The sequence below is a fragment of the Cricetulus griseus genome, assembly GCF_003668045.3.
Source record: "Cricetulus griseus strain 17A/GY chromosome 1 unlocalized genomic scaffold, alternate assembly CriGri-PICRH-1.0 chr1_1, whole genome shotgun sequence".
Classification (NCBI taxonomy): domain Eukaryota; kingdom Metazoa; phylum Chordata; class Mammalia; order Rodentia; family Cricetidae; genus Cricetulus; species Cricetulus griseus.
In genome coordinates this window covers 62,150,592-62,176,843 of record NW_023276807.1, presented here as the reverse complement: position 1 = coordinate 62,176,843, position 26,252 = coordinate 62,150,592, and the positions used below count along the sequence as shown (strand labels likewise).

At 40.5% G+C, this 26,252-nt stretch overlaps 1 protein-coding gene across 1 annotated transcript; it reads right to left on the bottom strand.

Annotated features, from left to right (window-relative positions):
- Nucleotides 1-1,903: 1,903 nt before the first annotated feature.
- Defb1 (defensin beta 1) lies at nt 1,904-17,347 on the bottom strand. Its single transcript, XM_027389647.2, has 2 exons — nt 17,290-17,347; nt 1,904-2,052 (listed from the first exon to the last, which is right to left on the bottom strand). The coding sequence occupies exons 1-2, from the start codon at nt 17,345-17,347 to the stop codon at nt 1,904-1,906; spliced, it is 207 nt and encodes a 68-aa protein (XP_027245448.1).
- Nucleotides 17,348-26,252: the final 8,905 nt, after the last annotated feature.

Below are 26,252 nucleotides of genomic sequence, written 5' to 3'. Positions count from 1 at the left end.
AAAAAATTGTGAAAATATGGAGCAAATGACTGAATTAGGGTGGCAAATTCTTAAAAAATTTGTATGGCCTTTGTGAAACAAATTTTGAACAAATACATATGTAATCTGTTAGTACAAGTGGAAGAATGTCTGTTGTGTTTACAATGTATCATGTTATGTATTTATCTAAGGACAGTAAATATTGTCTAATGTAAACTTGGATTTTGATAAAGGTTAAAAATAAATTGATATATGTGAGTTATGCTTGTTTAACATACTTTCTGGAAAATTTAATCTCCCTTTTTAGAATGCCAATTTTTCTGAGTCTACGTGAGTAAGTGCTAAAGAGTATTGCATTACTAGCTTTTTACATTACAATAGTTACTTTTTATACTAGGAACAGTAAATATGGTGCAATACAATTTTAATGGGGAAAAGAAAAACCAACTATAGGAAACTACTAAATATTCAAACTCTAAAATCCATTTGTTATAAAATAGCAATAAATTTTAATTTAGGCAATAAAATTTCACATAATAATTGGAAAAAAGAAATAAGGTATTATTTTAATGCCTTTTTGTGTACACATGACTTGATTTTCCTCCTGTACCTTCAATATCTTTGTTAGTATATTTGATATTTTATATACTTATAATTTGTCTTATCTTGTCTATTGTAGTTCTGTTTGAGTCTGTATGAGTGTGTACTTCCAGAATTTGGGAGAAATTTTATTCTATGATCCTGTTGGAGATCTAGCCTATGCCATTGATCTGGTATTCTTCCCTTCATCCATGCCTATATTCAAAGATTTGCTCTTTTCACAGTGCCCCACAGTTTTTGTATATTTCATTAATGATATAAAAAATTCATATTCTTTGTTTGAGTGGTCCTCTTTCTCCACTTTGTCAAGTCCTTATAATCTATATTTTACTTGATCCATTCTACTTGTAATGCTTTGCCCCTGTGAGTCCCATTCAATATTCCTATACCTTTACTCAATTCAGTTTTTAAATCCTGAATTCTCCTCTCCATTTCATTCAGTTGTATGTTTATATTTCCTTGGTTACTATTCAGGCAGTTATTTTTTATCTCCTTTAAATTCATTGAGGTGCTTGTTCACATCTTCTTTAAACTTGAATTCTCCGATAAGGTTTGTTATTGCTTTAAATTCAGTGTTATTGGGACCATCTAGGTAATTCTCTTTAGAAACCTTCCTATGGACCTATGGTCCTATAGACTGGAAGGCTTGGGAATGCATAGTATCTCGGCCTTTCTTACTGCTTGTGTTTTTCTGATGTGACCTGCACATGTAGATTTCTATCATTGGTTGTCTGTCTGACATAAGAGTCTAGCCTGAGAGCTTGTTTGGAGGTTCTTGCAGAGGAGCACAGTTACTCGTATAACCTTGACTGAAGACCAGTCCTGCTCTTCAACTAATTGCTAAGCTTGGGTGGGAGGGTCACAGATGGAGCCCCGAGGGAGGAGGGGAACACCCATTTAGCCAGCCACATCAGCCGAATCAACTTTGGGTATCAATAGGGTGACAGATGTCTCAGCCACATAGAACTCACAGGCGACCCTAAAAGAGTCATCCTCTGTTTGGCTCCAGGAGGTCTGATAGCTGTGTTCACTGTCCAGTTCTGTGTGATCTCCTTGTGCATGCAGTTTGGTGATAAAAATGAAATAAAAGTGACATCATTCAAATTGTGATCATTACTCAGGACCAGGAAGATGTTCTGGATTTTCCAACCTCTTGTTCTAAGCCCTGTACTTCATTCAACCTTACATTTTTAAAAATTTCTTCTAAAAAGAGACATGAAATTCATTTTGATCTGATAGAAATATGCTTTGAAAACATTTTCTTTATTAAAACACTAATTGTATATCCCTCACTTGTCTTTGATGTTCATTCTTCAAATTATTGTCAACTCCTACAGCAGTTGGGCTTATCTGGTTTACAGGTTCCCTGTTGCCTGGTATGGGAAGGGCAACTGGAGCGGAGACAGAATCCTCCATGCTGGAGGCATCGGTATTGGTCTGTTCTGCGTCCAAGACTTGTGAGAATACCAGCACCTACAGGGGGAGAACAGATGTGTTTAGATTTTTACCTGTAACCCCAAAGATTTGAGAACATTTGATAACTGCAAGGCAGACAAACTGGTAGCACACAGGAGATTTCTCTCTTACAGGCAATTGCTATGAAATTAATCTTGAGGCCACTAAGGAAGCCACACCGAAATAGTACAGTATGAAGAGGGGACTCACAAGCCCCCACCCTTAACCAAGGGACTGTTGACAGTGAATAGCTTCTGGGGAAGAAGATTCATTTATTTTTTAAAGTATAGCCCCTGGTAGTCAACCATGCTCCAGTAGATGGTACCAAACCATAAGTATATGTCACCGTGAATTGAATTCAGTGCATTATTTAAAAGGGGGTCATGGATGAGAAGTCGGGAGAGATGACAACATAGAGTTATATCTAGGAGAAGTTGGGGGAAGAGTGGGAGGGTGAATATAACTAAAATACATTGTTTTAATTGAAGGAATTAATAAAATATTATATATGCATATTTTTCTGCCTTAAACTTGCAGGAGGATGTGGTCATGAAGTCTCATCCCTAGCTAAAGAAGCTTTCAAGGGAGGGAAAGTTAGCTTTATTTAAGGGTGTGACCCCTAGTACATCAACTATACCCTAGTGGATGGCCACACACTCAACGGTAGGCAATACTAATTTGATTTATGCTTAAAAAAAGTTGGGTGAGGATGGAATGGGGTGTGAACCTTGGAGGAATTTTGGGAATGGGGTGAACATAATCAAAACACAAAGCATAAAACTGTCAAATAATTAATTGATGCATTAAATATATAGATATATTATGTAATGTTGCATGTATTATGTCATATAATAGTATCTACACAAACACACATATCCATACATATCTTTTCTGCTGTATAAGCATAGGAGGCCCTATGATTGATCAGGCAAATGCTGTGGATTGGCTATTTTTCTACATTCTTAGGGCTCTAGAGATATGTTCAGGGCCTTTATCAGCTAAAACAGTTCATGACCAGTTTGGTAGCATTGTGGAAGATACTTAAGAATATCCTATGCACAGATGGTGTATGAATAATGATGGTGATAATCATGAAACTCTGGGAAAGGAACATTTCATCAGACTAATAAATGGAAAAAAATGAGAATTAGGAAAGAATCAAACATTTTAACTCAACAACCCAGCAAATTACTACAATGAATAACAAAGGGGAAAAATCAAGTACTCAAAACAACCAGGAAAAAATGATTGGAATCAGCACAAACTTCTAACAATAGTCCTAGACACAAATGTCATTAATTTCATAAACGACATGGTGACTTGTTGGCTAAAGACAAGACTCAGCTGTTTGTTGTCTTTAAAAATCAAACTGCACTGGAAAAGACACATAGAAATTGAAAGTGAGAGGATGCAAAGTTATTTTTTAAGTAAATGTAACCAAAATAAAGCTCTAAAACCAAGCAATAGTAGCTATTTTCATACCCAACAAAGCAGACTTTAAACATAAATTAGCCATAAGTGATGAAGAATGTCACAATATAATGATAAGGGGAGCAACCAATCAAGAAGATATCATGAAGGGGATGGGAGGGGTGTAAGAACAAAAAGATCTGGATACTGTCTGAAAGACAGATTATTCAGTATACAACAGTGACCTAAACCTTCGAAATCTTAACAATATAGTTGCTTAAACAAGACCTGTACAATAGCAACATCAGTTGACATTACAACATGGATGTGGAAATCTCGTAAGTCCCCATGCACAGATGAAGAGCTATAGACAACTAATAGCTGCTGAGAGAGGGAGAGTGAGTCCTTTTCCAGGGATGAACCCATGATAAGCCATCCAGCCCTAAACACATATGAATATAAGCAACTTTTAAATGGACTTAGTGGGTTGTGTTTACATATATATATATATAATATATATATATATATATATATGTAACACTATCAAAGAAGAGGTGATAAATTTGAGAGGGAGTGGAGGAATGTGGGAAGAGTTAGAAGTGGAAAGATTGGGTTAGACATGATACAAATACAGTACTCATGTATGAAGATCTCAAAAAATTGTAAAGGAAAGATATCATGATTTTAAATATATATTCATCATTTTGGTGGATCTAGTTTCATAGAACAAACACTACTGGGCATGGAGAGAGAGAGAGAGAGAGAGAGAGAGAGAGAGAGAGAGAGAGAGAGAGAGAGAGAGAGAGAGGAGAGCCAAAATTCAGTGCTAACAGATGATATCAGCACCCTACTGTCAGTAGATAAAATGAACACAGAAACTTTAGAGTAATTGTAACACAGAGCCAGTGATTGTAAAGACAACCATATACTATTCCATCTCAAGGCTCCAAAATATACAAACAAGTTTTAAAAAATAAATGTTGAAATGTTTTTGCATTTCCATTAGATAATATTAGAATAAAATTGGGAATTATCCACAAGAAAACAGATACAAGCACATGAATATACTGAAAAATATGAACTTTGCCCTTGAAAAATCAGTGTGTTACTGGAGAAATGAAAGAAGAAATTAACAACTTCATAGAAGTAAATGAAACGGAATCAACTAGTTACTGTAACCTGTGGATATAGCAATGGCATTATAAGGACATTTGTAGTTATTGTGCTGACAATAAAAAAGACCTCAAGTAAACTAATGACACACCTTGCAGTATTAAAAAATATTACCAACAATCCACACATTAAACTAGTAACAGTAAATGGCAGCCAGAGCTGAAAGTAATGAAGTTTAAGCCAAGAAACAGTGCAAAGTATCAATGAAACAGAATTGTTTCTTTGAAAAGATAATCAAGACAGAGACATTCATAACCACATTAACTAGAATATGAAGTAAAAGAAAGTGAAAATGAAAGCCAATAATATTGAAGATGAATGAGGGAATAATATGTCAGATAATTCTGAAATCCAGAAGGCCACTGAAATCCAGAATACCTGGAAAATTATACTGACATGAATTATATACTGTAGAAGAAATGGCATATTCTTAGACACATTTGACCTATAAACATTGAATTGAGATAACGTAGATCCATAGTGAGCAATGAGACAGAAGGTGTAGTTAACAAAGAAAAACTCAAAAATGGAAAAATTTACCACAGTATTCTACCAGGTCTTTAAATAACCTCACACTATTTCATAAAATAAGGAAAAGAATATTTCCAAACTGATTATCCAAAGTAGTTATTAGACCAGTACAAAATTAGATAAAATTTAACAACAAAAGAAACTATATACCAATTTCCTTGATGAACATCAATTAAATCTTTGCAAACTGAATTCAATAACACACTCAAAAGTCAGTACCTAATGATCAAGTGTATTTCATTCCATGTGTGCAAGCATGGTTCAGCGTGTGTGAAATAGGCACAGTGCAGCTCATACATATAATGAAGGGAAAAACTTTTCATGGCCATGACAATAGATGACTTTGGGAAGCTTATTATCCCCTGTGCTAAAACCCTGAAGAAACCAGGAATAGAAGGATCATGCCTCAAAGTAACAAAGTTTAGATGTGGCAAACTCATATCCAACATCATACTGGATGAGGGAAAGTTGATAACATTTCCTTTAATAGCAGGAATGAGATGACTGCATGTACTCTCACCATTCTTATTTAATATAGTATTTATACTAATGACTTCTCTGTTTCACCGATAAAGTATCATGATTAAAAGTAACTTAGAGGAGAAAGGGATTTATTTGGTTTATAGCTGTGGGATTGGGGATAAAGCCCATGACAGTGGGAAGGCCTGGCAACAGTCAAGAAAAGCATAGTGTCAGGAGCAGGGAGCCAGCTGATCATATTCCATCACACAGGAAGCAGGGAGAAAGAACAGGAAATGGAGTGAGTCTATAAACCCCCAGAAGCCAGTGACTTCTTCATCCAGCAAGGCTTCCCCCTTGAAGCTTCCATAATCCACCCCACCAGCGCCATCTACTTGTGACACCATTCATGAACCTATGGGGGAATATTTCTTATTCAAATCATAACATCCTCCCTATGGCCTCCTAAGGCTCATGGTCATCTCATGATGAGAATTCATTTAATCCAACTTTAAAAGTCCTCATAGTCTTTCACAGTCCCAACACTGTTCTAATACCCAGAGTCTCTTCTGAGACTCAAGCCAATCTCTTAACTGTGACCTCTTTAAAAATGACAAAACAAATCACACACTTTCCACATTGAACAGAATATACCTTGCCATATATACAAAATGGAGGAATGTGGGCATAACAAGAAAGATTAGACCAAAGCAAAACTTAAAGCTATCATGAAAAAACAAAATTTTGTAGGTCCACGTACAGCATCTGAAGCCTCAGCTTCAATAGGTTTAGATGGATCTGACCCCCAGCTTTGCTGCCTGCAGCATACATAGTTCTCTTAGGCTGATTTCTTATCCCATTTCCTGTACACACTTCTCCTTGACAGATATCTCATGGCTCTGGCATCTCAAACACCTTGGTATCTCAGCTGCAACCCAGGTTTCACTATGACAGTATCATGCCATGGCCCCTTGGGGATTCCTTGAAGGAACTCTAGCCCTGCTTCACATTGCCTGGTCTCTTTAGTTCTCTGAAACTGCAGAGGAAAAGCCATGACCTCCTTCATTTTGCAAAGTGTTTGTCTTCAAAACAAGTACCACACGAACAACATTGTCAAGTTCTGCTTCCAGTTTGAGATGGCCCCTAGCCACTTGGACCTCAGTTGCAGAAGCTTCTGAATATAGCTCTTTAATAGCATGGAGGCCCATTGAGTGTGGCCTCACACTCTTAACATGGAGGCCCATTGAGTGTGGTCTCACCCTTTTAACATGGAGGTCCATCTAGTGTGACCTCGCCCTCACAGAACATTTCCTATTGTTCTCATGCAGATTGTGCAGCTGTTCTTGAACAATTACAAGCTCTTTTTCAGTGTATGATTGAAGTCTTAGGTTTCCCAGTGACCTTTTCTTCCTAAAATGCACACTTTTTATTTCTTCCTACCATGTTTGTTGCCCCTTGATTGTAGAGCTGTATAATTGTCATCATTAATAACCATGCTGCAGACTCAACCTTGTCCTACGTTGAAATTTCCTTCACAACAACAAATCAGTCCATTACTTTTTTTTTTTTTTTTGGTTTTTCGAGACAGGGTTTCTCTGTGTAGCTTTGGAGCCTATCCTGGCACTTATTCTGGAGACCAGGCTGGCCTCAAACTCACGAAGATCCGCCTGCCTCTGCCAACCAAGTGCTGGGATTAAAGGAGTGTGCCACCAACGCCTGGCACAGTCCATTACTTTTTAATTTAGCCTCACACAAATTCTTGGGCCTAGGATAGAATGCAACCAGGTTCTTTGGAAAAATTTTTATGAATGACCTCTAGCTCAGGTACAATTTGAATCATTTTCCTCTTTGAAACCTCAAGAGCCAGGCCTTTACTGTCTGAATTGGTTTAATTTTTCCAGGATTCTGAATTCTCCCAGGATTCCACTAGAATAGCTCATTTATCTCTGTATACAGAATTCAGTGACTTTTCTAGTCTAAAGTTTCAAATTCTCCCATACTCTTCAGAATATGACCGGGTCTTATTCTTCACAGCAACAACTCTACTTTCCTGGTACCAACTTCATTGTAAGTTACTTGTCTGTTGCTGTGATAAGAGACCATGGCAAAAAATAATTTAAGAAGGAAAAGGGTTTATTTTGTCTTATTGTTTCAGAGGGATAGATTCCATCGTGGTGAGGAAGGCCTGATGTCTTGGTTACTTTTCTGTCACTGTGACAAAACAGTACCCACAGCTTCAGTAACTGATACTGAGAACCCTGAGTATCCACATACAGAAGACTTGATTCTGCCGTTCAATCTTTACAAAAATTGATATGAATTGTACCAAAGACCTTTATAGTAGACTTAAAGCTTTAAAGTGACTCCATCAACATAAGGGAATCATGTAAAGAGAAAAGGCAAGGACTTTCCGAACAGTACTTATTGATATTTGGCTACCAAATGTCCATCAAAAGGCTCATGGTTTAAGGGTCTGCTCTCTAGTTCATGGTTGATTTGGAATTCTGGAATCGTTAGAAGATTAGATGTATCTGGAGGGAAGTGGGTCACAGGGGAGAGTTGGCATCATCTCCCTGCCCCCTCCTGTCTGTCTCTCGGACCTACCATGATGCAAAGGCGCTTCATCACCACATGCTCCCCCACCACTGTGTTCTTCAGAAGTGTGTGGGGCCCAGCCACCATGGGTTGAATCCTCTGAAACTCTCAGTCATAATGAGTATTTCTTCCTTTCACTCTGTTCATTCTGTATATTTGGTCCCAAAAGCAAACCAATGGAGACACCAGCAGCTTGGGAAATAACAGCCCTGGTTGCTAAGTAGGATTTCATGCAATTGCAAAGCTTTGGCATGGCAGAGAAAGCAACAGAATTAAGAGATAGCTGCTGAATCAGAGAAACACACTGTTCATTTGGCAGAGGACAAATACCCTGAAAATGTGACATCCAATTCAACACCAAATGCTAAATGCCAAAAGAGAAAATGACAGTAAATAAATGAATAAATGAATTACACAGATTCTTTTCAAATGAAAACAGACAAAATACCAATGATTACACACACACACACACACACACACACACACACACACACACACACACACACACACACACACGCTAAACTTCTTCATTAACTAGGGAAATAAAAACACTGAGATTTCACAAACAAATTGACTTTTGTAAAAAAAAAAAAAAAAACCAAAAAGCCCCCCAAAACAAAAACAATTCCTAAGCAATGCTCAGGAGGATACAGGAAAAGAGGAAGAACATGCATTTCCAGAGAGAATGTAAAGTAGTGCAGCCACTGTGACAATCAGTATGGAATAGCCTCATAAAGTAATGCTAGAACTACTGTGTGATGCTATAACACTAGCTAACCCTGGGTATACACCTGTAGCATATAAGTTAGCACACAACAGAGGTACCTGAAGATCCATGCTACTTCAGGCACTATTCACAGTAGCCAAGGCATGGAACCATCTTAGATATCCTTAAACAGGTGAGTATACACAGTGGAGTTGTCTTCTGCCACAATGGAAAGCACCATAAGGAGAAAGGTAGAAGTAATGAGCACCAGAGTGAGAGGAATAAGCCAGTCTCAGAGAGTCAAGTATCATGGGTGTTCTCTCCTACATATAACCTGGAAACATAAATGAGTGTGTGAAGAATAAAGTGGATTAGGAATATTATATGGGAAAGGGGGGTAAGGATGGGGTGATAAAGGGATGAATTTGATCGAAGTTCATGATATTCATGAAGGAAAATGTAATATGAACCCCATTGTGTTATATATTTAATACGCACTAGTTTGAAAAGGCAGGAACTGATTATCTCATTAGTTTTAATCATCTCTTTTTTATTTTTATTTCTCTATTTTTTCCTCCCTCCTCTCCTCCTGTTCCCCCTCCCTTCTACCTATAATCATCCCTTATATTAAGGGTATAAAGGATTATGAGCTTAGTGTCAGGGTTTTTTTTGTTTTAGTTTTCTCAAAAAGTTATTTTTTGTTCATTTTACATCATCAAAATTATTGAACTCCATAGTAATTTGCTGTTATATTTATGAGATTACACTTTCTACACATGTTTTAAGGACAGAGATGTTTCTGCTCTCTGGAGAGTATTTTATCTGTGATTTCTCTTGATGTCTGATAGACTAGATAAATACTCCAAGTATGTCTTAGTAGTATGATCCAGTCCTGTGTCAGAAATCTTTCATCTATATATGTTAAACATTATTGAACAGTGTGTATCCAGATTTGGCTACACATCTACAATTTATTCTAGGAACTATAAATTATAAAGTAACCCACCTTTATAGAAATATATTCTTTTGAAGTGCTGGAGCAAAACCCAGGGTGTATAGAGCCAAACATGGTCATGTTAAACATTTATGAACACTGTGTATCCAGATTTGGCTACACATTTACAATTTGTTCTAGGAACTATAAGCTATAAAGTAGCCCAACTTTATAGTAATATATTCTTTTGAAGTGCTGGAGCAAAACCCAGGTGTATGGAGCCAGAGTCTGTCATGTTAATGAGAAAAGCCAGTCCTACAAAGGTTAAATATTGAATGTTGTCTCTTCTATGTGGGATGAGGGCATCATGGGAGTAAGAGGGGTACTATTGACAATGTAGGAGGGGGAAAGGTGAGGAAGGATTAGGAAGAGTAATGGTCTTTGAGAATAATCACAGGACATTGCCTGTATGTATAGAAATGACACAGCAGAACAAGTTTCTTTGTATAGCTAGTATAACCTCAGTATTCCAGTTACACTCTGTCCTAGAACAAGTCTCCAGTATGACCCCTCATAGATTGCCACACCTCTCAAATTAACAACCAAGGAGCCCAGATCATCTGATCTTCCCTGTTCTCTTATCCTAAGGCTTCTCACTTTCCTTTCATGGTTGACTAATAAATTTGAGCTTTTCTAGCCATCCAAGAATACATTGCTTTCCTTAACTTACAGACAGGGAAACTGAGGCTCAGAGAGAGTGAATGAGTTGACCATTATCCCATCACAACCAAATTAAACTCAGTCAAGTCCCAAAAGTGATATTTCTGCCATATCTGCTCTCAAGAAAATGGACTGTCCTTCAAATGACCTTCATATGACCATACAAAAGTCAACTATACCAACTAAAATATCTATACAAAACAAAGTGAGTTAAGAGACATGTCCCATTTTGCAATTTTCTTAGATATCAGTTTGGGGGATAAAGTTCACATTTCTGCATTTAAGAGTCTCAGGATGTCCTTTAGGCATCATGTGGCAGGCAACAGCCTATGATATCTGCTATGACTACATAGTGATGAACTTTGGAAACAATGTTGTCTGAGCAGGTAGTGTGGTTCATTTCCACTGTCAGCTGAGACTCACATAGTGCATTTGTGTCAATGAATTTGATTTTTATAGCAATTTTTGGTTTATTTAAATTTTCAAGTTTATTATTATAAATTCACAAAAAATTAATTTTGTGAAAATATGACGTACAATCTTGCTCTTTATGCCTGACATTCTAATTCTCTACCCAGTATATATTATTTAATTATTAATACATTCTTCAACAAATTCTTATTTTTGTATAATACATTCCAGTGACATCTCTCCATTCCCACCTTCCCACCTGCCATGAGACTTAGGTCAAGTTAATCATCCCCCAAATGGTACAATGTTTCATTTTCTGGGCATCAGGATTGTGCTACCTGCTGTACTACACCATAGCTAAAATCATGGGCATTCCCATCATCCTGCCTCAGTGCCCTATAACCCCAGAAGCTTTTCTAGGCAAGTACCACAATTGGTGTTGGCTGATGGAATGACAAAAGTGATTCTTTACTAAGAAATGAAGAACAAAATATGTTTTGAGGACTGTGATGGAGAATGGGGGAGGGAGGAAAAATGGTTTGTGGCAGTGAGCAGGACAGAGTTGGTTTCCATGGGATTATTGTAAGTATTCAGACATCTGTACCGGCCTGTCTTTGGGGTTCTGACAGGAAAAGTTCACCTGCATCCACTAAGAGCACAACCTGTGCACATTCACTACATTCCCTTTTAAAAGGGCCCTGCCCATCTCCTCTCTCTCTCTCTCTCTCTCTCTCTCTCTCTCTCTCTCTTTCTCTTTTTCTCCCTCTTTTCCTCCCTCTCCCCCTCTTTCCTCTCTCATCTCTCCTAATGCTCCTGTCCCTGGAGGCCAGTCTCCCATTTCCCCTTTCTTCTTTTAATGAGCATTTTACTTAATAATAATAATAATAATAATAATAATAATAATAATAATAATCCTTCTGCTTGAACCCTGTTGCATGGTGTCTTTCTCTCTCACACCGCTTTTCTTAAATTACAACAATCATCACAAAGTAAATCTGCACAAGGAAAAAGTGACAAGGGCCTTTCATGCCACTGAGGACAAACATGACAGCACAGGGCAGAGGCTTATAGATTCAAGGAAGAATGACCAAAAACACTAATGAAGAAGATATATTAAAAGACTTGGGTGTGATCTTTGATCTTTATATAGAGATCTGTGAAAATAAACTTTCTTCTGGGTGCTAAGATGCAGGGGGAATGAAAATCTGAGAATAAACACACGCTGATCAGGCTGCAGGTGTTGGGATTTTGTGTCCTCCGTTTCTCTGCTTTAAATACACCCTGTGCTCCACAGGTGGACTCTGAGGTAGTATGATGTAATTCTAGGAAAATGTGAAGTTTAAAAAAATGCAAAGGAATAATGAAGAATTTCTGATGAAAAGATAAAAATTTTTAGAGTACAATACCTTCAGGCTGAAGTGGAATGGATTGCCAAAGGACCACAGTTTGGGAAAAGCTGAGGTCCCAATTCACCCATCTCTCCCACCAGATCTACAGGTAGACTTAGTGTTGAAACACACACACACACACACACACACACACACACACAGAGAGAGAGAGAGAGAGAGAGAGAGAGAGAGAGAGAGAGAGAGAGAGAGATGGGGGGATAGACAGAGAGAGAAGTTGGGGCCATGTCACAGAGATTAGATGCTAAACATGAAAGTGAAACTCAGATTCAGTGGAGCCATGTAGATTTTCCTACTGGTGATTGCACAACCCCACCGAGGGCTGACCATGAGCAGAGAAAGAAGCACAGGCAATAAAGTAGACTGTCAGAGTCCTTGCTATCTTGCTGTTGGGAGAAAGCCTTACTCCAGGTCAGGACAAGGAAATTTACTGCCAGTACACTGGGGAGGGGCCCAGGAAGAAGCAGGTTCCTCCAGCTGGAGGTGTTAAAATGAAAGTCGATGTTGACTTGGAGGTGAGGTGTTTGTGTAGTCATGAGTGGAGGCAGTAGAAGAGGAGGGAAATCAGATACATTCGCCACTCCCAGAAAAAGCAACAGAAGTGCAAACCAGCTGAGACATAAATCAGTCTCTCTTCTGAATTTGAGTAGCTCCCAATACCTCTGTGCAGCGGGAAACTGAGGCAGGCTCCAGTCCTCACTAGCACCTCTCTCCAACTTCATGGAGTGTGAACATACTGTCCATCTAGGCTCTTCTTGAGAGTGACTGTGTGACTGCTGATCTCTTCAGGGATCTTGGGAAGTGAGTGAAAAAATACAGGGTTGGGGATCTGAATGGCTGTGTGTTCTTGTCATCAACCTGTCTGAGTCATAAAAAGATGTGTAGAGCAGGCCTGGCATAGTCCTCATGTGGAGGACATTCTGGGACACTCAGATGACACTTGCAAAGCTGTCCCTATAGCTGTAAAGTGAAACCTATGGCATTGTTTTGTTACTGCTTTGGAGTATGTCTGTTGAATCCCACATCCTGCTAACTAGGGGCCCTTTCTAACCACATGTGGAGGCTGCATGGCTGCTTCTTTGAGCTAATGGGATGTGTGGTTTCTAGATGGAATATGGAGACCATTGCAGGTGGATTTCTGTTACTGAAAGCTTTTATGGGAAGTGGAAGAGGCAGAAAGAATTAGGCCAATCAGATCAGAGTGGAGATTTCTGGATGAGACCCTTGAGAGGAAAGGGTGGTAACTGGGTTACACAATACCTAGAGTCATTTTCCTGCTTTCATACAAGGAATTGGCCCAACATAGCAGGGCTGTGTCTAGAGTTTTGGGGGAAGGAAGGAGGAGCTTATGGAGCTGTGAATGTCTGCATTGGTAGGCTGAATTAATTTTCCAACCTTTGATTAATTGTCACAGGTACACTAGGAGGAGACATGGCTTTGATGGTGGGAGTTCTTAGTGACTGTCTCACACCAACTGGGATTGGTCTGTAGCCAGTCTCTAGACAGGTCAGTGTCTCAGAAAGCCACTTCCCATTTTGTCCCTGTCCCAACCCATACCAGTCATGTTCTGTCTCAGAAAACATCTTCCTCTGGCCCTGACCCTCCCTGGGTTTTCTCATAGGATTTCTACCCCATCTCTCAGTGTTTCCTTACATAGCCCTGCTACACTGCCAAGCCTTGTGAGTCCCCATAAAGTCACAGGAGAGCTGAGGTCTGGGAATGAACCCCTGACCTACTGTTGTCTACCCATAAAATGTAGATATTGATTCTATGTTCCCCTTGGGAATATTATCCAGACTCAATGTAAATGTCCTATTGATTTATTTCTCTCTGTGTTTTTACACATGCCATCTATCCTCTTGCCTGTCACATACAATGTCCTCAGCAGCCAGGAACCTCAAAGTTATGTGTCCAGTAGTTTGAAGGAAAGTGATAGTTTGTGATAGAGTCTGCAGAGACTTGGGGTAAGGAACCTCTGTGTAGAGTAACAGTCCCTAATCAATCACATTCCACTGTGATAAAGAGAAGATAGCCACATCTTCTGTGTTTGTAACAAGACAGGAGTCTACATTAAAAAAAAGATTTATTTATTTAATGTGCTTTGGGGTTTTGCCTGCATGTATGTTTGTATGAGAGTGTCAGATCACCAGGAACTGGAATTGCAGACAGTTGTAAGCTATCATGTGGGTGCTTGGAATTGAAACCAGGTCCTTTGGAAGATCAGCCAGTGCTCTTAACCTCTGGGCCATCTCTCCAGCCCCCATTTTTGGATAATCAGATTTTTTCAAGATAATGTTTCTCTGTAGCTTTAGAGCCTGTCCTGGAACTCACTGGTCTCAAACTCCCAGAGATCCACCTGCCTCTGCCTCCTGAGTGCTGTGATTAAAGGCGTGCATCACCACTGCCCGGAAGTAGTCTAAATTTTATGTGGCATATTTAACTGTTGAGAAAGAAGTAATGTTTTTGAACAGGATGCTCACTTCTGCTTCTCCTTCCATCTCAACCTCTTTAGAGAAATCTTTCTTGATGTCTCAGAAGAGGTTATCTCCTTCTTTCAAGGTCTCTTGGTAGCTGAACCCAGCAGCATTTCTCAGGGTAGATAGAGTTACCCACTTGATTATGGGTACAAAATCAGCTTTTTGTGTTATGTTTTCATCTGAAGTTTAAGGCTTATAGACAGTTGGAGACCTCTCTTTCCCTGGCTCTTCTTCCTCCTCCTGGCAATATCTGTACATGTTTGTTTCTCCCTAAGTATTTGCTCAGTGGCAGCCTCAGTCATCCTTCCTTTCCAAAGACTGAGGCTGAGGTCTTGTTATGTTAACCTCATTCTGTTTTCATAGACTTTACAGGGAGATAGTGGGAGTCCATTTCTTTATCTCTCAAAATAACAAGCTGGCCAACTTGAGGGTCCTGTGGACCACTGGATGAGGGAAGGTATAAGGACTCTGACAGAAATGAGTGATGGGGATGATGCTTGTGAGGGCTCAGATGGGACATGAAAGCAGGCCAGGGCCATACAACCTTCTAGAAACAGAACCTAGCACCTTCCACACTAAACCTAGTTCCATAGGCAGTGCAGGTCTAGAGACAGTATAGATGGAAGGAACAAAGCAATGACATTGACAATGACAACGAATGCACAAGGTGATGGGTACAGTAGCTGGCTAGACATAACTGTTTCATAGTGTATGCATTCCCCCAAACAGCATTTGGTGTGTTACAAACCTACATGATTTTTTACCTATAATCTATGACTACAGCCAAACAAAGCCAAACAAGAGCTCTCAAAATTCACACCCCAAAACCTAAGCCAAACACACATAAGGTCCACCTGCAGCCTGGCTCGGGAGACTCAGGGGCCTGCATGTTAACACAAAGATGCCTGGGAAGTTTTATTCTTCCTCCCCATAAACAGCATAAGGGCCAGACCAGAATATCAATCCGAGAGGAAAACACATTTACTAGACATCATTCTTTCTTTGGTCAAATAGAACCTTGCAGTAAGCAGGAGCTCCTCAGTGGTGCTCCTTGGCCCTTTGGGTGATCTGAACATCATCATATCGGCTTTGGGGGTAAGATAGATTCTTCTCTTGGTTATTTCCAGAGAAGTGGTGGGAGAATTCTTATACAGGCAGATTATACAGAGAAGTTATTTGTATCCTAAAAGAGTGCAGTGGAATGGGTTTACCTAGGAGTTTCTAGCAATCCTGGTAAGTATGCCTGGATTCATTCTTATAATGGAGGATCAGGAAATGTGGCTGAGTCTATCCCCCTTAAGAAGTGGTCCTGTTTCTATGGTTTGAATGAGTTGCCTAGCATCACATTTAGAGTACTAGACAAGAATATGTCTCCATTCTAAAAAAAAATATTGCTTTTAAATTTTCTTGAATTTGGGCCACAAGAAGGAAATTTCTCCTTCTTACTCAGTGAAAGCATTCCCACCCCACCACAAATGCATGCCAAGTCAGGTGTATCAAATAGCATTCACTGTGCAGTTGGCATGTGCTGGCATTTTCTAGACCCTAAAAATGTGTAACTTATTAAATGCATTCCTTTACTTCTCAGATGGGCCATTACCTCCCCATGAAAAGCAATGTGTTGAGAATGCACCTGGATCCAGATTTCACTTGAGAAAACCAAACACCTCCAGAGGCTAGCATGATAGCCAGGAGCAAAACAAGGCAGGTTTTCAGAGGACCTCACAACAAACATCAGGACCCTCCTGATACAAATATCGAAATAAAGGTCAGAAATACAAGACTTTGTCAATGTCACCCTGAGAGAAGGCTTTAGGGAAAATATGTCCTTAATCACTACTTCAGGGTCCTCCTGTTCCCCATGTCAGGGTCCTCCTGTCCCCCCCTTCAGGTACAGGCTGCTTCGGCCCAGACAGTCCAGGCAGATTCGAAGTCCTTCCTTTTGACTGGTAAAATCTCCTTACCAGAAGAATGTGACTGCTGGGAAGGTGAAAGGTCACCTGCTATCTCTTGACTGATTACCTGGTGTTTCCAGGCATTTACAACTGGCTGAGCTGGCCTAGCTAAGGGGCAGTGGCACTTTGCCTGCAGCAGGACACTCAGGGATGCTCCACCCAGGGACCCAGTTGAGGCCAGCATGTCAAAAAGCTTGTCTCTCAGTGTGAAGAATCTCACACAGGCAAAGCAGACTCCCACACAAGACCTGTCCCAGCTGCTAGGGACAAGCATCATGGCTTGGAGAAACCCATTGCTCACTGTCAATCCCTATAATGCTCATTTTACTACTGCTTCCTAGGGCTGTTGACCACAGGCAACTCAAGATGCTGCCCTGTCACTAGGCTTGCAAAATCAGGAGGTAGCTATTACTTGTTCCCCCTTAGCCTCTGTGTCCCCAGTCCCAGTCAGAGCCATCAACAGATTCCCAAAACTTACCTGGATCCATCTGGGAGAAGAGAAAAACTATCACCAGGAGAAAGTAATGAGTTTTCATGGCGGTGGCAGCCAGTGTCCAGAGTGCACAGAGGACGAAAGAGTCCCAGGTAGCCGAGCTGACAGATGCTTCCGGAAACCTGAATGAGCTTGTTTTTTTTTTTTTTTTTATAGGAACACTGGTTGCATAACCTCATAAATGAGCTAAAGGGAGGCGTTGCAAACCACAGTGAATTTCTAATGACACCTCATGTTATTCACCCTGAGAAGAGTCCAAGTCCTATGGGCACACTACAGCTCCAGCTGGATTTTGTTTTTCTGCCTGGATAATGGAAATAGGCATCTCTTGTCAAGCCTGATCTGATTCTCAGGACTCAGGACTCAGGACTCCTGGCAAGGCAGCCCCCACCAGGACTTCCTGGGTTAGATGGGTTCAGAAAGCCTAGGAGACACCCAGCAACCCAAACAGGTGACTCTGGCTCTCGGCTGTTGTGGTTCCTTTGTGTTTAACTGTTTCCCTTTACAGTACTTGGGGATTGTCTTCTGGCCTGACGGTGAACTGCAGTGATGGAAGCAGCAGTGGCAGTTACTTTCTCATCCATCTCTCTGTATTTAGACCTTCCTCCCTGAGGCTGTCTAACTAGACAGTGTTTCCAATTGTGCACCTCTTCCTGGGGTTTTCCAACTCTGGCTCCCCAGACCGCATCTGACCTAAGTCCAGGGAAGTGCAACTGTCCACCTGGTTTATGGCCTTAGCTGGGCTCTAAGTATTCAGTTATTGTACCATTTAAAAAATACCTTATTTTGCATAGAATTCCCATTGCAAATCTATGAGCAGATTTCCTAGAATGTTATGAAGGGTATTATTTATAAATGTACTTAATAAATTAAGTACATGGTTCTGCCAAACATGTAAGAGCAGAGTTTCTTAAAGGGACACTGAAAAGCTCTTAGAACCACTGTTGGGGCTGGAGGACTGGGCTGTGGCTAAGCTGCCAGGAACAATTGTAGGGGAAGCTGTAGCCACGCCTTCTTAGGCAACCTGGTGGCTCCCCGCTCCCGGGAGGTCACCATATTGATGCCGAACTTAGTGCGGACATCCGATCGGCATAGCGCACTACAGCCCAGAACTCCTGGACTCAAGCGATCCTCCTGTCTCAGCCTCCCGAGTAGCTGGGACTACCCTTCCTTAATACCTAAAGGATGGCCTATCATAGTCATTGATCTAAAAGACTGTTTTTTCACAATACCGTTACAGGAAAATGATAGAGAAAAATTTGCATTTACTGTACCAACTCTTAATAATTCACAGCCAGTTAGGAGATATCAATGGAGGGTTTTGCCACAAGGAATGCTAAATAGCCCTACTTTGTGTCAACACTTTGTACAGCAACCTTTGGGAATAATTCGTAAGAAATTTCCACAATCTCTTGTTTATCATTACATGGATGATATTCTTTTATCAGATTCTAATAAGGAAACTTTGGAACGTATGTTTGAAATGGTGAAGGAAGTTCTGCCTCGTTGGGGATTACAGATTGCACCAGAAAAGATACAAAGAGGAAATTCTATTAACTATTTAGGTTACAAGATAGACTTACAGAGAATCAGACCTCAAAAGGTACAAATTAGGAGAGATCGGTATCAAACTCTTAATTCTCTTCAGAAATTATTAGGGGAAATTTCTCAATTACAGACAATTATTGGTGTAGAAGGACATGACTTAAAGCATTTAAAAATGGCCCTTAAAGGTGATAAGGACCTAAACAGTCCTAGAATATTATCTGATGAGGCAGAAAAAGAGTTACAATGGGTAGAAAACAGAATATTGAATGCACATGTAGATCGGATAAACCTTAATTTAGACTGTATTCTGGTTATCTTGCCATCCAGAGAATACCCTTCTGGAATTCTGATGCAGAGGGAAGACACTATATTGGAATGGATATTTCTGCCACATAAACAGAATAAAAAGTTAAAGACATATATAGAAAAGATTTCTGATTTGATTTTAAAGGGTAAATTAAGACTTCGCCAGCTGACTGGAAAAGATCCAGCAGAAATTATAGTACCTTTAACTAATGAAGAAATTTCTTCCTTATGGAAAGATAATGAATATTGGCAAATAGCTCTTACTGACTTTTTGGGAACAATTAGCAACAACTATCCCAAAACTGACAGAATTAAATTCATAAAAAAGACAGTCTGGATTCTTCCACGTATTGTAAGACAAACTCCCATTTCTGGAGTTCTTACCTTCTACACTGATGCCAACAAATCAGGTAAGGCAGGTTATAAAGCAGGTGAGGTAAGTAAAGTAGTTCAAAGTCCATATACATCTGTACAGAAGGCAGAATTATATGCAATTCTCATGGTACTTAAGGATTTTACAGAACCTCTTAATATAGTTACTGATTCTCAGTATGCAGAGAGAGTCGTGTTACATATTGAGACTGCAGAATTTGTTCCTGATAATACAGAATTAACTTCTCTGTTTTTACAATTACAGGAAACTATCAGAAACAGAAGTAATCCTATGTATATTACACATATCAGATCCCATACGGGTCTGCCTGGCCCACTAGCACAAGGCAATGATGAGATTGATCGTTTATTAATTGGAAGTGTGCTAGAAGCCTCAGAATTTCATAAGAAACATCATGTAAATAGCAAAGGTTTGAAAAAGGACTTCTCTATCACTTGGCAACAAGCCAAGGAGATAGTGAAAAACTGTCCTACTTGTTCCTTTTATAATCAAACTCCATTGCCAGCAGGTTGTAATCCTAAGGGCATTCGGAGAAATGAGGTTTGGCAGATGGATGTCTTTCACTTTGCAGAGTTTGGAAATTTGAAATATGTGCATCATACCATAGACACATTCTCAGGGTTCCAATGGGCTACTGCTCTTAACTCTGAAAAAGCTGATTCTGTTATTATACACCTGCTAGAGGTGATGGCAGTTATGGGTATACCTGCACAAATAAAAACTGACAATGCTCCAGCATATGTCTCTACGAAATTGGAACAATTTTTCAAATATTATAACATAAAGCATGTTACTGGTATACCACACAATCCTACAGGACAAGCAGTGGTTGAGAGATCTAATAGAACACTTAAGGAGATGCTCAACAAACAAGCTTGGAAGACTAAACCCCCCAAACATAGGTTGCATAATGCTTTATTAACACTAAACTTTCTTAATGCCAATGAAAAAGGACAAACAGCTGCAGAAAGACACTGGACTACGGAAAAAACTGCTGAACTCAATCAGCCAGTATACTTCAAAGATGTACTAACCTCTGCATGGAAACCAGGACATGTATTACGTTGGGGTAGGGGTTTTGCATTGGTTTCTACAGGAGAAGAAACACTTTGGATACCATCAAAGTTGATCAAGATTCGACTGGAAAAGGAAAAACCTCTCGACAAGGACAAATGACAGGTATTCTACTAAGGTATATCTTATAAACTAAATAGAAACCTCCCAAAGGAAAGGGAAGTGTTTTGCTTTTATCTTCACAGGAAAACTCATCTTCAGAAGGCAAAGGACACTGCATGGGTAGATACTTAAGAAGAAAAGGTAGCTATAACCATCAAATAGAAGGAATGTGCCATACGGTAAACTTTACAGCTGTCTCTCAAAAAACTCTATTTCTCTTTATTTCCTAGTCCCTATTCAATTAAACCAATGCTGGACTTAGAGGTGGATTTGGCTTTCCTCCTCTAAAATCCAAGCACATTATTTAACTAAGCTTTAGTGTTTCTGTATTGTATCAAGAAGCCAATTGATGTAATACAGAATAAAAGAAGAATTTGGGGACTGTCTTTGTCTTTTCTTGGATCTTTCTCTCAAGGTGTACACCCTTTCATAATTGTTATGCTCTCATGGTTGCATTCCCTAGCATGTGTACATACACAAGCAAACATTTCTCTGCTAACTGTTTATGTTTGAGTCCCACACAGCCAATGAAGACCTGCCTGACAGCAATCCCTGGACACCCTGGAAAGAAAATGGGCCACATCTCCTCGACTGCACTGGATCCAACTTGCTCCATTTCAACTGACACTCTGGCCAGAGGTTCGGGTACTGACTTCAATCAAGTTGAGGATTTCAAGCGAGATCTTCAATCAAGTGAATCCCATCTAACATGGACTGGATACTAACATTTTCTTTCTACAGGACCCCACATGACTATCATCGTCCCATTTCAGCAGGAAGTAACTTGGAAAATGCTACGCCCCCTTTCCCCATTGTTGTCACTTAGGATAGTGTATATACCTAGTTAGGAATAGCTTCCTATTGTTTATGACTTTAGGGTTTAGTTAAAATAGATAGTTATCTTCTTATATTTTACCTTTATACTGTTAAGTTTTAATCCTCTTTTAGACTAAAAGGGGAATTGTAGGGGAAGCTGTAGCCACGCCTTCTTAGGGGCTGGCTACAAGAGTACCTGAGGGCTTGTGAGGGCGTGGTCAGAGTGAGTAGGGGGACTGCGTTTTCGGTTTCGGTTTCTCTTTGCTTCTTGCTGTACAGACTACCACCGGCTGGCTGGTTCGCTCTGTAAGTAAGGCTTTTCCCTATTAAATACCCTTATATTTCTACCTGACTCCGTATTGGTAATTTACTACTATAAACAAGGTCCAGTCTGTGCCATTTAACCTGATGAGGATCCTAGGCTCTAGCCACCTTGCAAGAGACACCAGCACAGACTCTACAGAAACAACAGCCACCACCACCACCAGAACAGCTTTCTATACTAAGACATGTACCTTCTGGATATAAGCACACAAACAACCGCACACTCACACACACACATACACATGAGCATACACACACAAGCACACACACAGAAACACATACACATAAGCGTGCATATGCATACAACCATCTATCATCTTTTCATATAATATATATATATATATATATATATATATATATAGAGAGAGAGAGAGAGAGAGAGAGAGAGAGAACAAACAAGACACATTGGCAGAGACAGACAAAGGAACTAGAAGAACACCAGAGATGAAGAGAGATTGAAAATGGCACAGACAGTGACAGACACAGGTCTGCATCCAGGGGAAAAGCCAGGGGCAAAGGGGAAGAAACATACAGAGAGAGAAACACACAGAGAGACAGAGTGAGAAAGATTTAAATGGAGAGATTTGTTTCTCTCCCAACCCCAACCTCTGCCCTTCTCTCTCTGTAGCCATGCTCCATGTCTGGATCCTTCCCTGGCTGCTAGAGACTCAGCCATAAGGTCATCTACAAGAGATTATGAGTTGTTTATTCAATAGCTTGGAGGGCAGTTTGTGACTCCCATCAGTTTTCTGAATTGGAGAACCCTCCAGATGCTTAAAGAATGTAAGACGCTGGGTATAACATAAGAACTACTAAGTACATCTTATAACAGGATCCAAGTCACAGTCACATACACAGGTACGTTTACTTGATTTCTGTGTGAGGCAGGAAGTCTTCAGTGTCTTGGAGTATCAGGTGAGAGAAGAGTTTCTTTTGGAAGTTTTGCTCAGGGTATACCCACAAATGAAGATGACCGAGGATACAGCTGGGTAGATGCTTTAATGTTGTCATCCCAATGGAAATAAAAGCACCAGGAGGTCAAGAGTCCAAAGCTTGGCTTGTACTTGCTCAGTAAGTAGGGTCACTGCTGGCTAGTTTCTAGGGTTGCCCCTTCAGTTAATTTGAGGGTTGGAGAACAGGGCATTGCCATGGAGTAGAAAGGAAACACAGCCTCTGGCTCTTTTTTGTTCTTACTTATTGTGGGAATCCCAATCCCATCAGGTAGAAGTTGACATAGAGACTCCACTCTCTGGGTGGTAATACCACATGTCTTTATGACTGTGTGGCTTCAGAGAAATGGATATAGCATTGTGTACTCATGTCATTGTGCAGGTGAAACAAGATAGTGATTTTTAAATAAAACGTCTCAAAATTCTATTGTTAGGTGTCACATAATCTCAATTTAACTAGTAATTCAGGGATCGAGCTGAATCAAAAAGATAATTACAATTTTCAAAAGTGGTATTTTCTACTCTGAACCCTGGAGACACTTTATTCTTAAGGCTGTGTTGATAGGACCTCAGCTATCCCTGAAATTAATTTTCCAGCTTATTTCTCAGAAGGAACCTTCATTCCAGGTTGGAACCCTCTCTGTTTCCCCACATCTCCCAGCCGTGCTTGTGGGGAAGAGTATGGTCTTTGCTTGGTCCCTCCATAAGACTGAGGATCTATGACTCCCCTGATGGCTAGGTGCAGAGGTTGGGAGATCTATACCATCAGTGTGCTCTGGGTGATCCATTCAGAACTGATGCAGCATCTGTTTCAGCAGATGGTATCACAGTGACTTCAGATGACATAGGATTCTGGTCCTCCATCAGAAATCACAAAATCATGGTTCCTGCTATCAGAAGTCCCCTGTCAGGGGAAGATAACAAAGGGAACATTCGTCATGGGTTTCTCCGGAGGAATCCTCCCATTTGTTACAATGCTTGTAATTTTGAAGTATCTGTCATTGGTATGTAAACATACTCCAAAAAAATAGTCTCAGAACTCAGAACTGGTCTATTGCCTCAGCTCAAAACTGTGAGCCCTGTTAGTCTGATAGTGTGGATATCAACAGTACAGTTTTGCCAAGAATCAGCACGTACTGACAATTGGAATCATACTCTCACAGTATCTAAGCTGGAAGACACTTAACAGCTATTTTAGGGAGTTCCTGTTCCCTGTAGGGACCTAGAGGTCCACGGACCAAGCGAAGCTCTCACCTTGCCCCATCATGACCCTGAACATCTGTGATACATTTATGCCATTTGTCAGGCCTCAAGGATGAGCTTTTTTTATGGAAGAAAGGATTTCTGGTGGTTAGGGAAGGAAAGAGAACTGAATCTAGTTTCAGAGGAGTAGATGTTTTGTGGTTATAGAAAATAATTGCAGGACGAAGAGACTGGCTCAATGTCAGACAGTGCACTGAAGGGGGGCTGTTGGAAGGTTTCGCTGAGCTTCCAGGTAAACAGCCCATGACTCATCTGTTCCAGCCCTAGGATTGAGCCACTCCACGTGGGCTAAGGTTGGGTGATGTCCTTAAAAGAGTCCTTTAGCTACTCTTCACTGTTGACCTTGGCCCTAGTTCCTCAGGGTCATGGAATTTGAGCATACATATAGCTCTCCAGGGTCCTTGACTTATTAAGATCTGCATTTGTGTCCCATCACTGAAACTATTTTAAGGTTACTGTCAAGATGTTCTTCAGGGAGATGTTCATATTATCTGTATCTATAGTCACGATGACCTCTTCAGTGTTGGGGACTGAGCACACTTCGTCTTTCAGGGTGCCTGAGCCTTTGGAATGTTTCCGGGTGTTAACATTATTGAAAACAAAAGATATTTGGAAGCATTTCAGAAATTCAAAAGATGATTTCTTTTCATTCAGTTTATTTTGAGTATGTAGGAGGGGGTTTCATTTCAAGTCTTCATTACAACCCCTCAATGAAGACACAAATCCTAATTGTATGTTCCTTCCATCAGCCCTGGCAGAGTCCTCCCAAATCTGTCGTAATTCCTTCTTCTCTGCTGATGTTTTTGTTGATTAAATTTACAGAAATGGGGAGGTACCAGGAGTCTGGAGCTGCTATAGTTGTCAGCACAGGGAAAGGAGCTGAGCTGGAGGAAAAGTAGGAGAGGGGTGAGGAGGGGGGAAGGAGGAGTGAAGAGGAGGAGAAGGGGGAGAGTGAGGAGGAGTGGGGGAGAAGGAGGGGGAGGGGATGAGGAAGGAGGAGGGGGAGAGGGAAAAGGAGGGGAAGAGGGAGGAGGAGAGGAGAGGGAGGAGGAGTGGGGGCAGGAGAAGAGGGAGAAGAAAGAGAGAGGAGGGAGAGAGGAGGGGGAGGAGGCAGTGGCCTGGTGAGAAGCCTAGGGTGAAGACTAGAAGGTCAGTCAACTCTGAGGCAGGGCTTTGGCAGAACCGGTCAAACAGGATCTTAGAGGAGTCATGGGGTCACCTGTCATCCTCAGGTTCAATTTTGGGACTTTTACAGTATTTCCAGAACAAGTGTTCAGGCCAGCAGCACCTGGAAGAGAGCTGCCAGCAGCACCTGAACCTTTGACGTACTCCCACAATGACCAAACCATTGCACACACATCTTACAATGTATTTCTGAAAGCAAACGCTTTTTCAATTTTCACATTTTTAAAGTTAAGGTGGATCTGACAACCTTCTAAATACTGTGACCTGGGCCCCTCCATTGTTCCCTCTCCCAATCCATAAAATTGTACTGTTTTTAACTGAAAGAAGCATTACATCTTGATTTCTACTTTATAGCAATTTAGGAAGTAGGCTGTGTCTTTAGGGGGGAGGCGGGCTCCATTTGGTGAGGCTTATATATTTTCTCTTGATTTTTTTATTCAACTAGTATCAAAAGTGGGCACCTTCTATATAAAAGCCTAGGCTGGATCCAAGATATTTGAAGAGAAATATGGTCCCAGTCCCTGTCCTGGGGAGTTCATAGGCTTGAGGTATCAGTTAAGTGAGTAGCTAGTCATGTCAGGGGTTGTGCCAAGTGTTGACTTTCTACATGGAACCTGGAGGAGAACAATTGCTCCTGTAGGGACCGAGCAGAGCATTGTGGGTGACGTCTCATAGATAAGCTGTTGAGCAGAAGGTCCCAGGATGTGAGGCACCTGAGTGCCGTGTGTTTCTTCAGAAGAGCCTGGAAAGACAAAGGAGCACACTGTAGATACAGCGTGGCTCTGGGCTTGAGGGATTTGCTAAGCTTCTTGAGTATCTTTCTGTGAAGAATGGAAGGCTGTTGCGAACAATAGATAAAGGAAAGCTGAACAAGAACTAGTTTAGGTGAACTGTCTGAGTGTACGGGGAGGTGATTTCAAGCCTAGGATATAAATTATCTAGAGAAAGGGAGAGGCTGAGTGGCTGCGCTGTGCAGGTTCTGCATA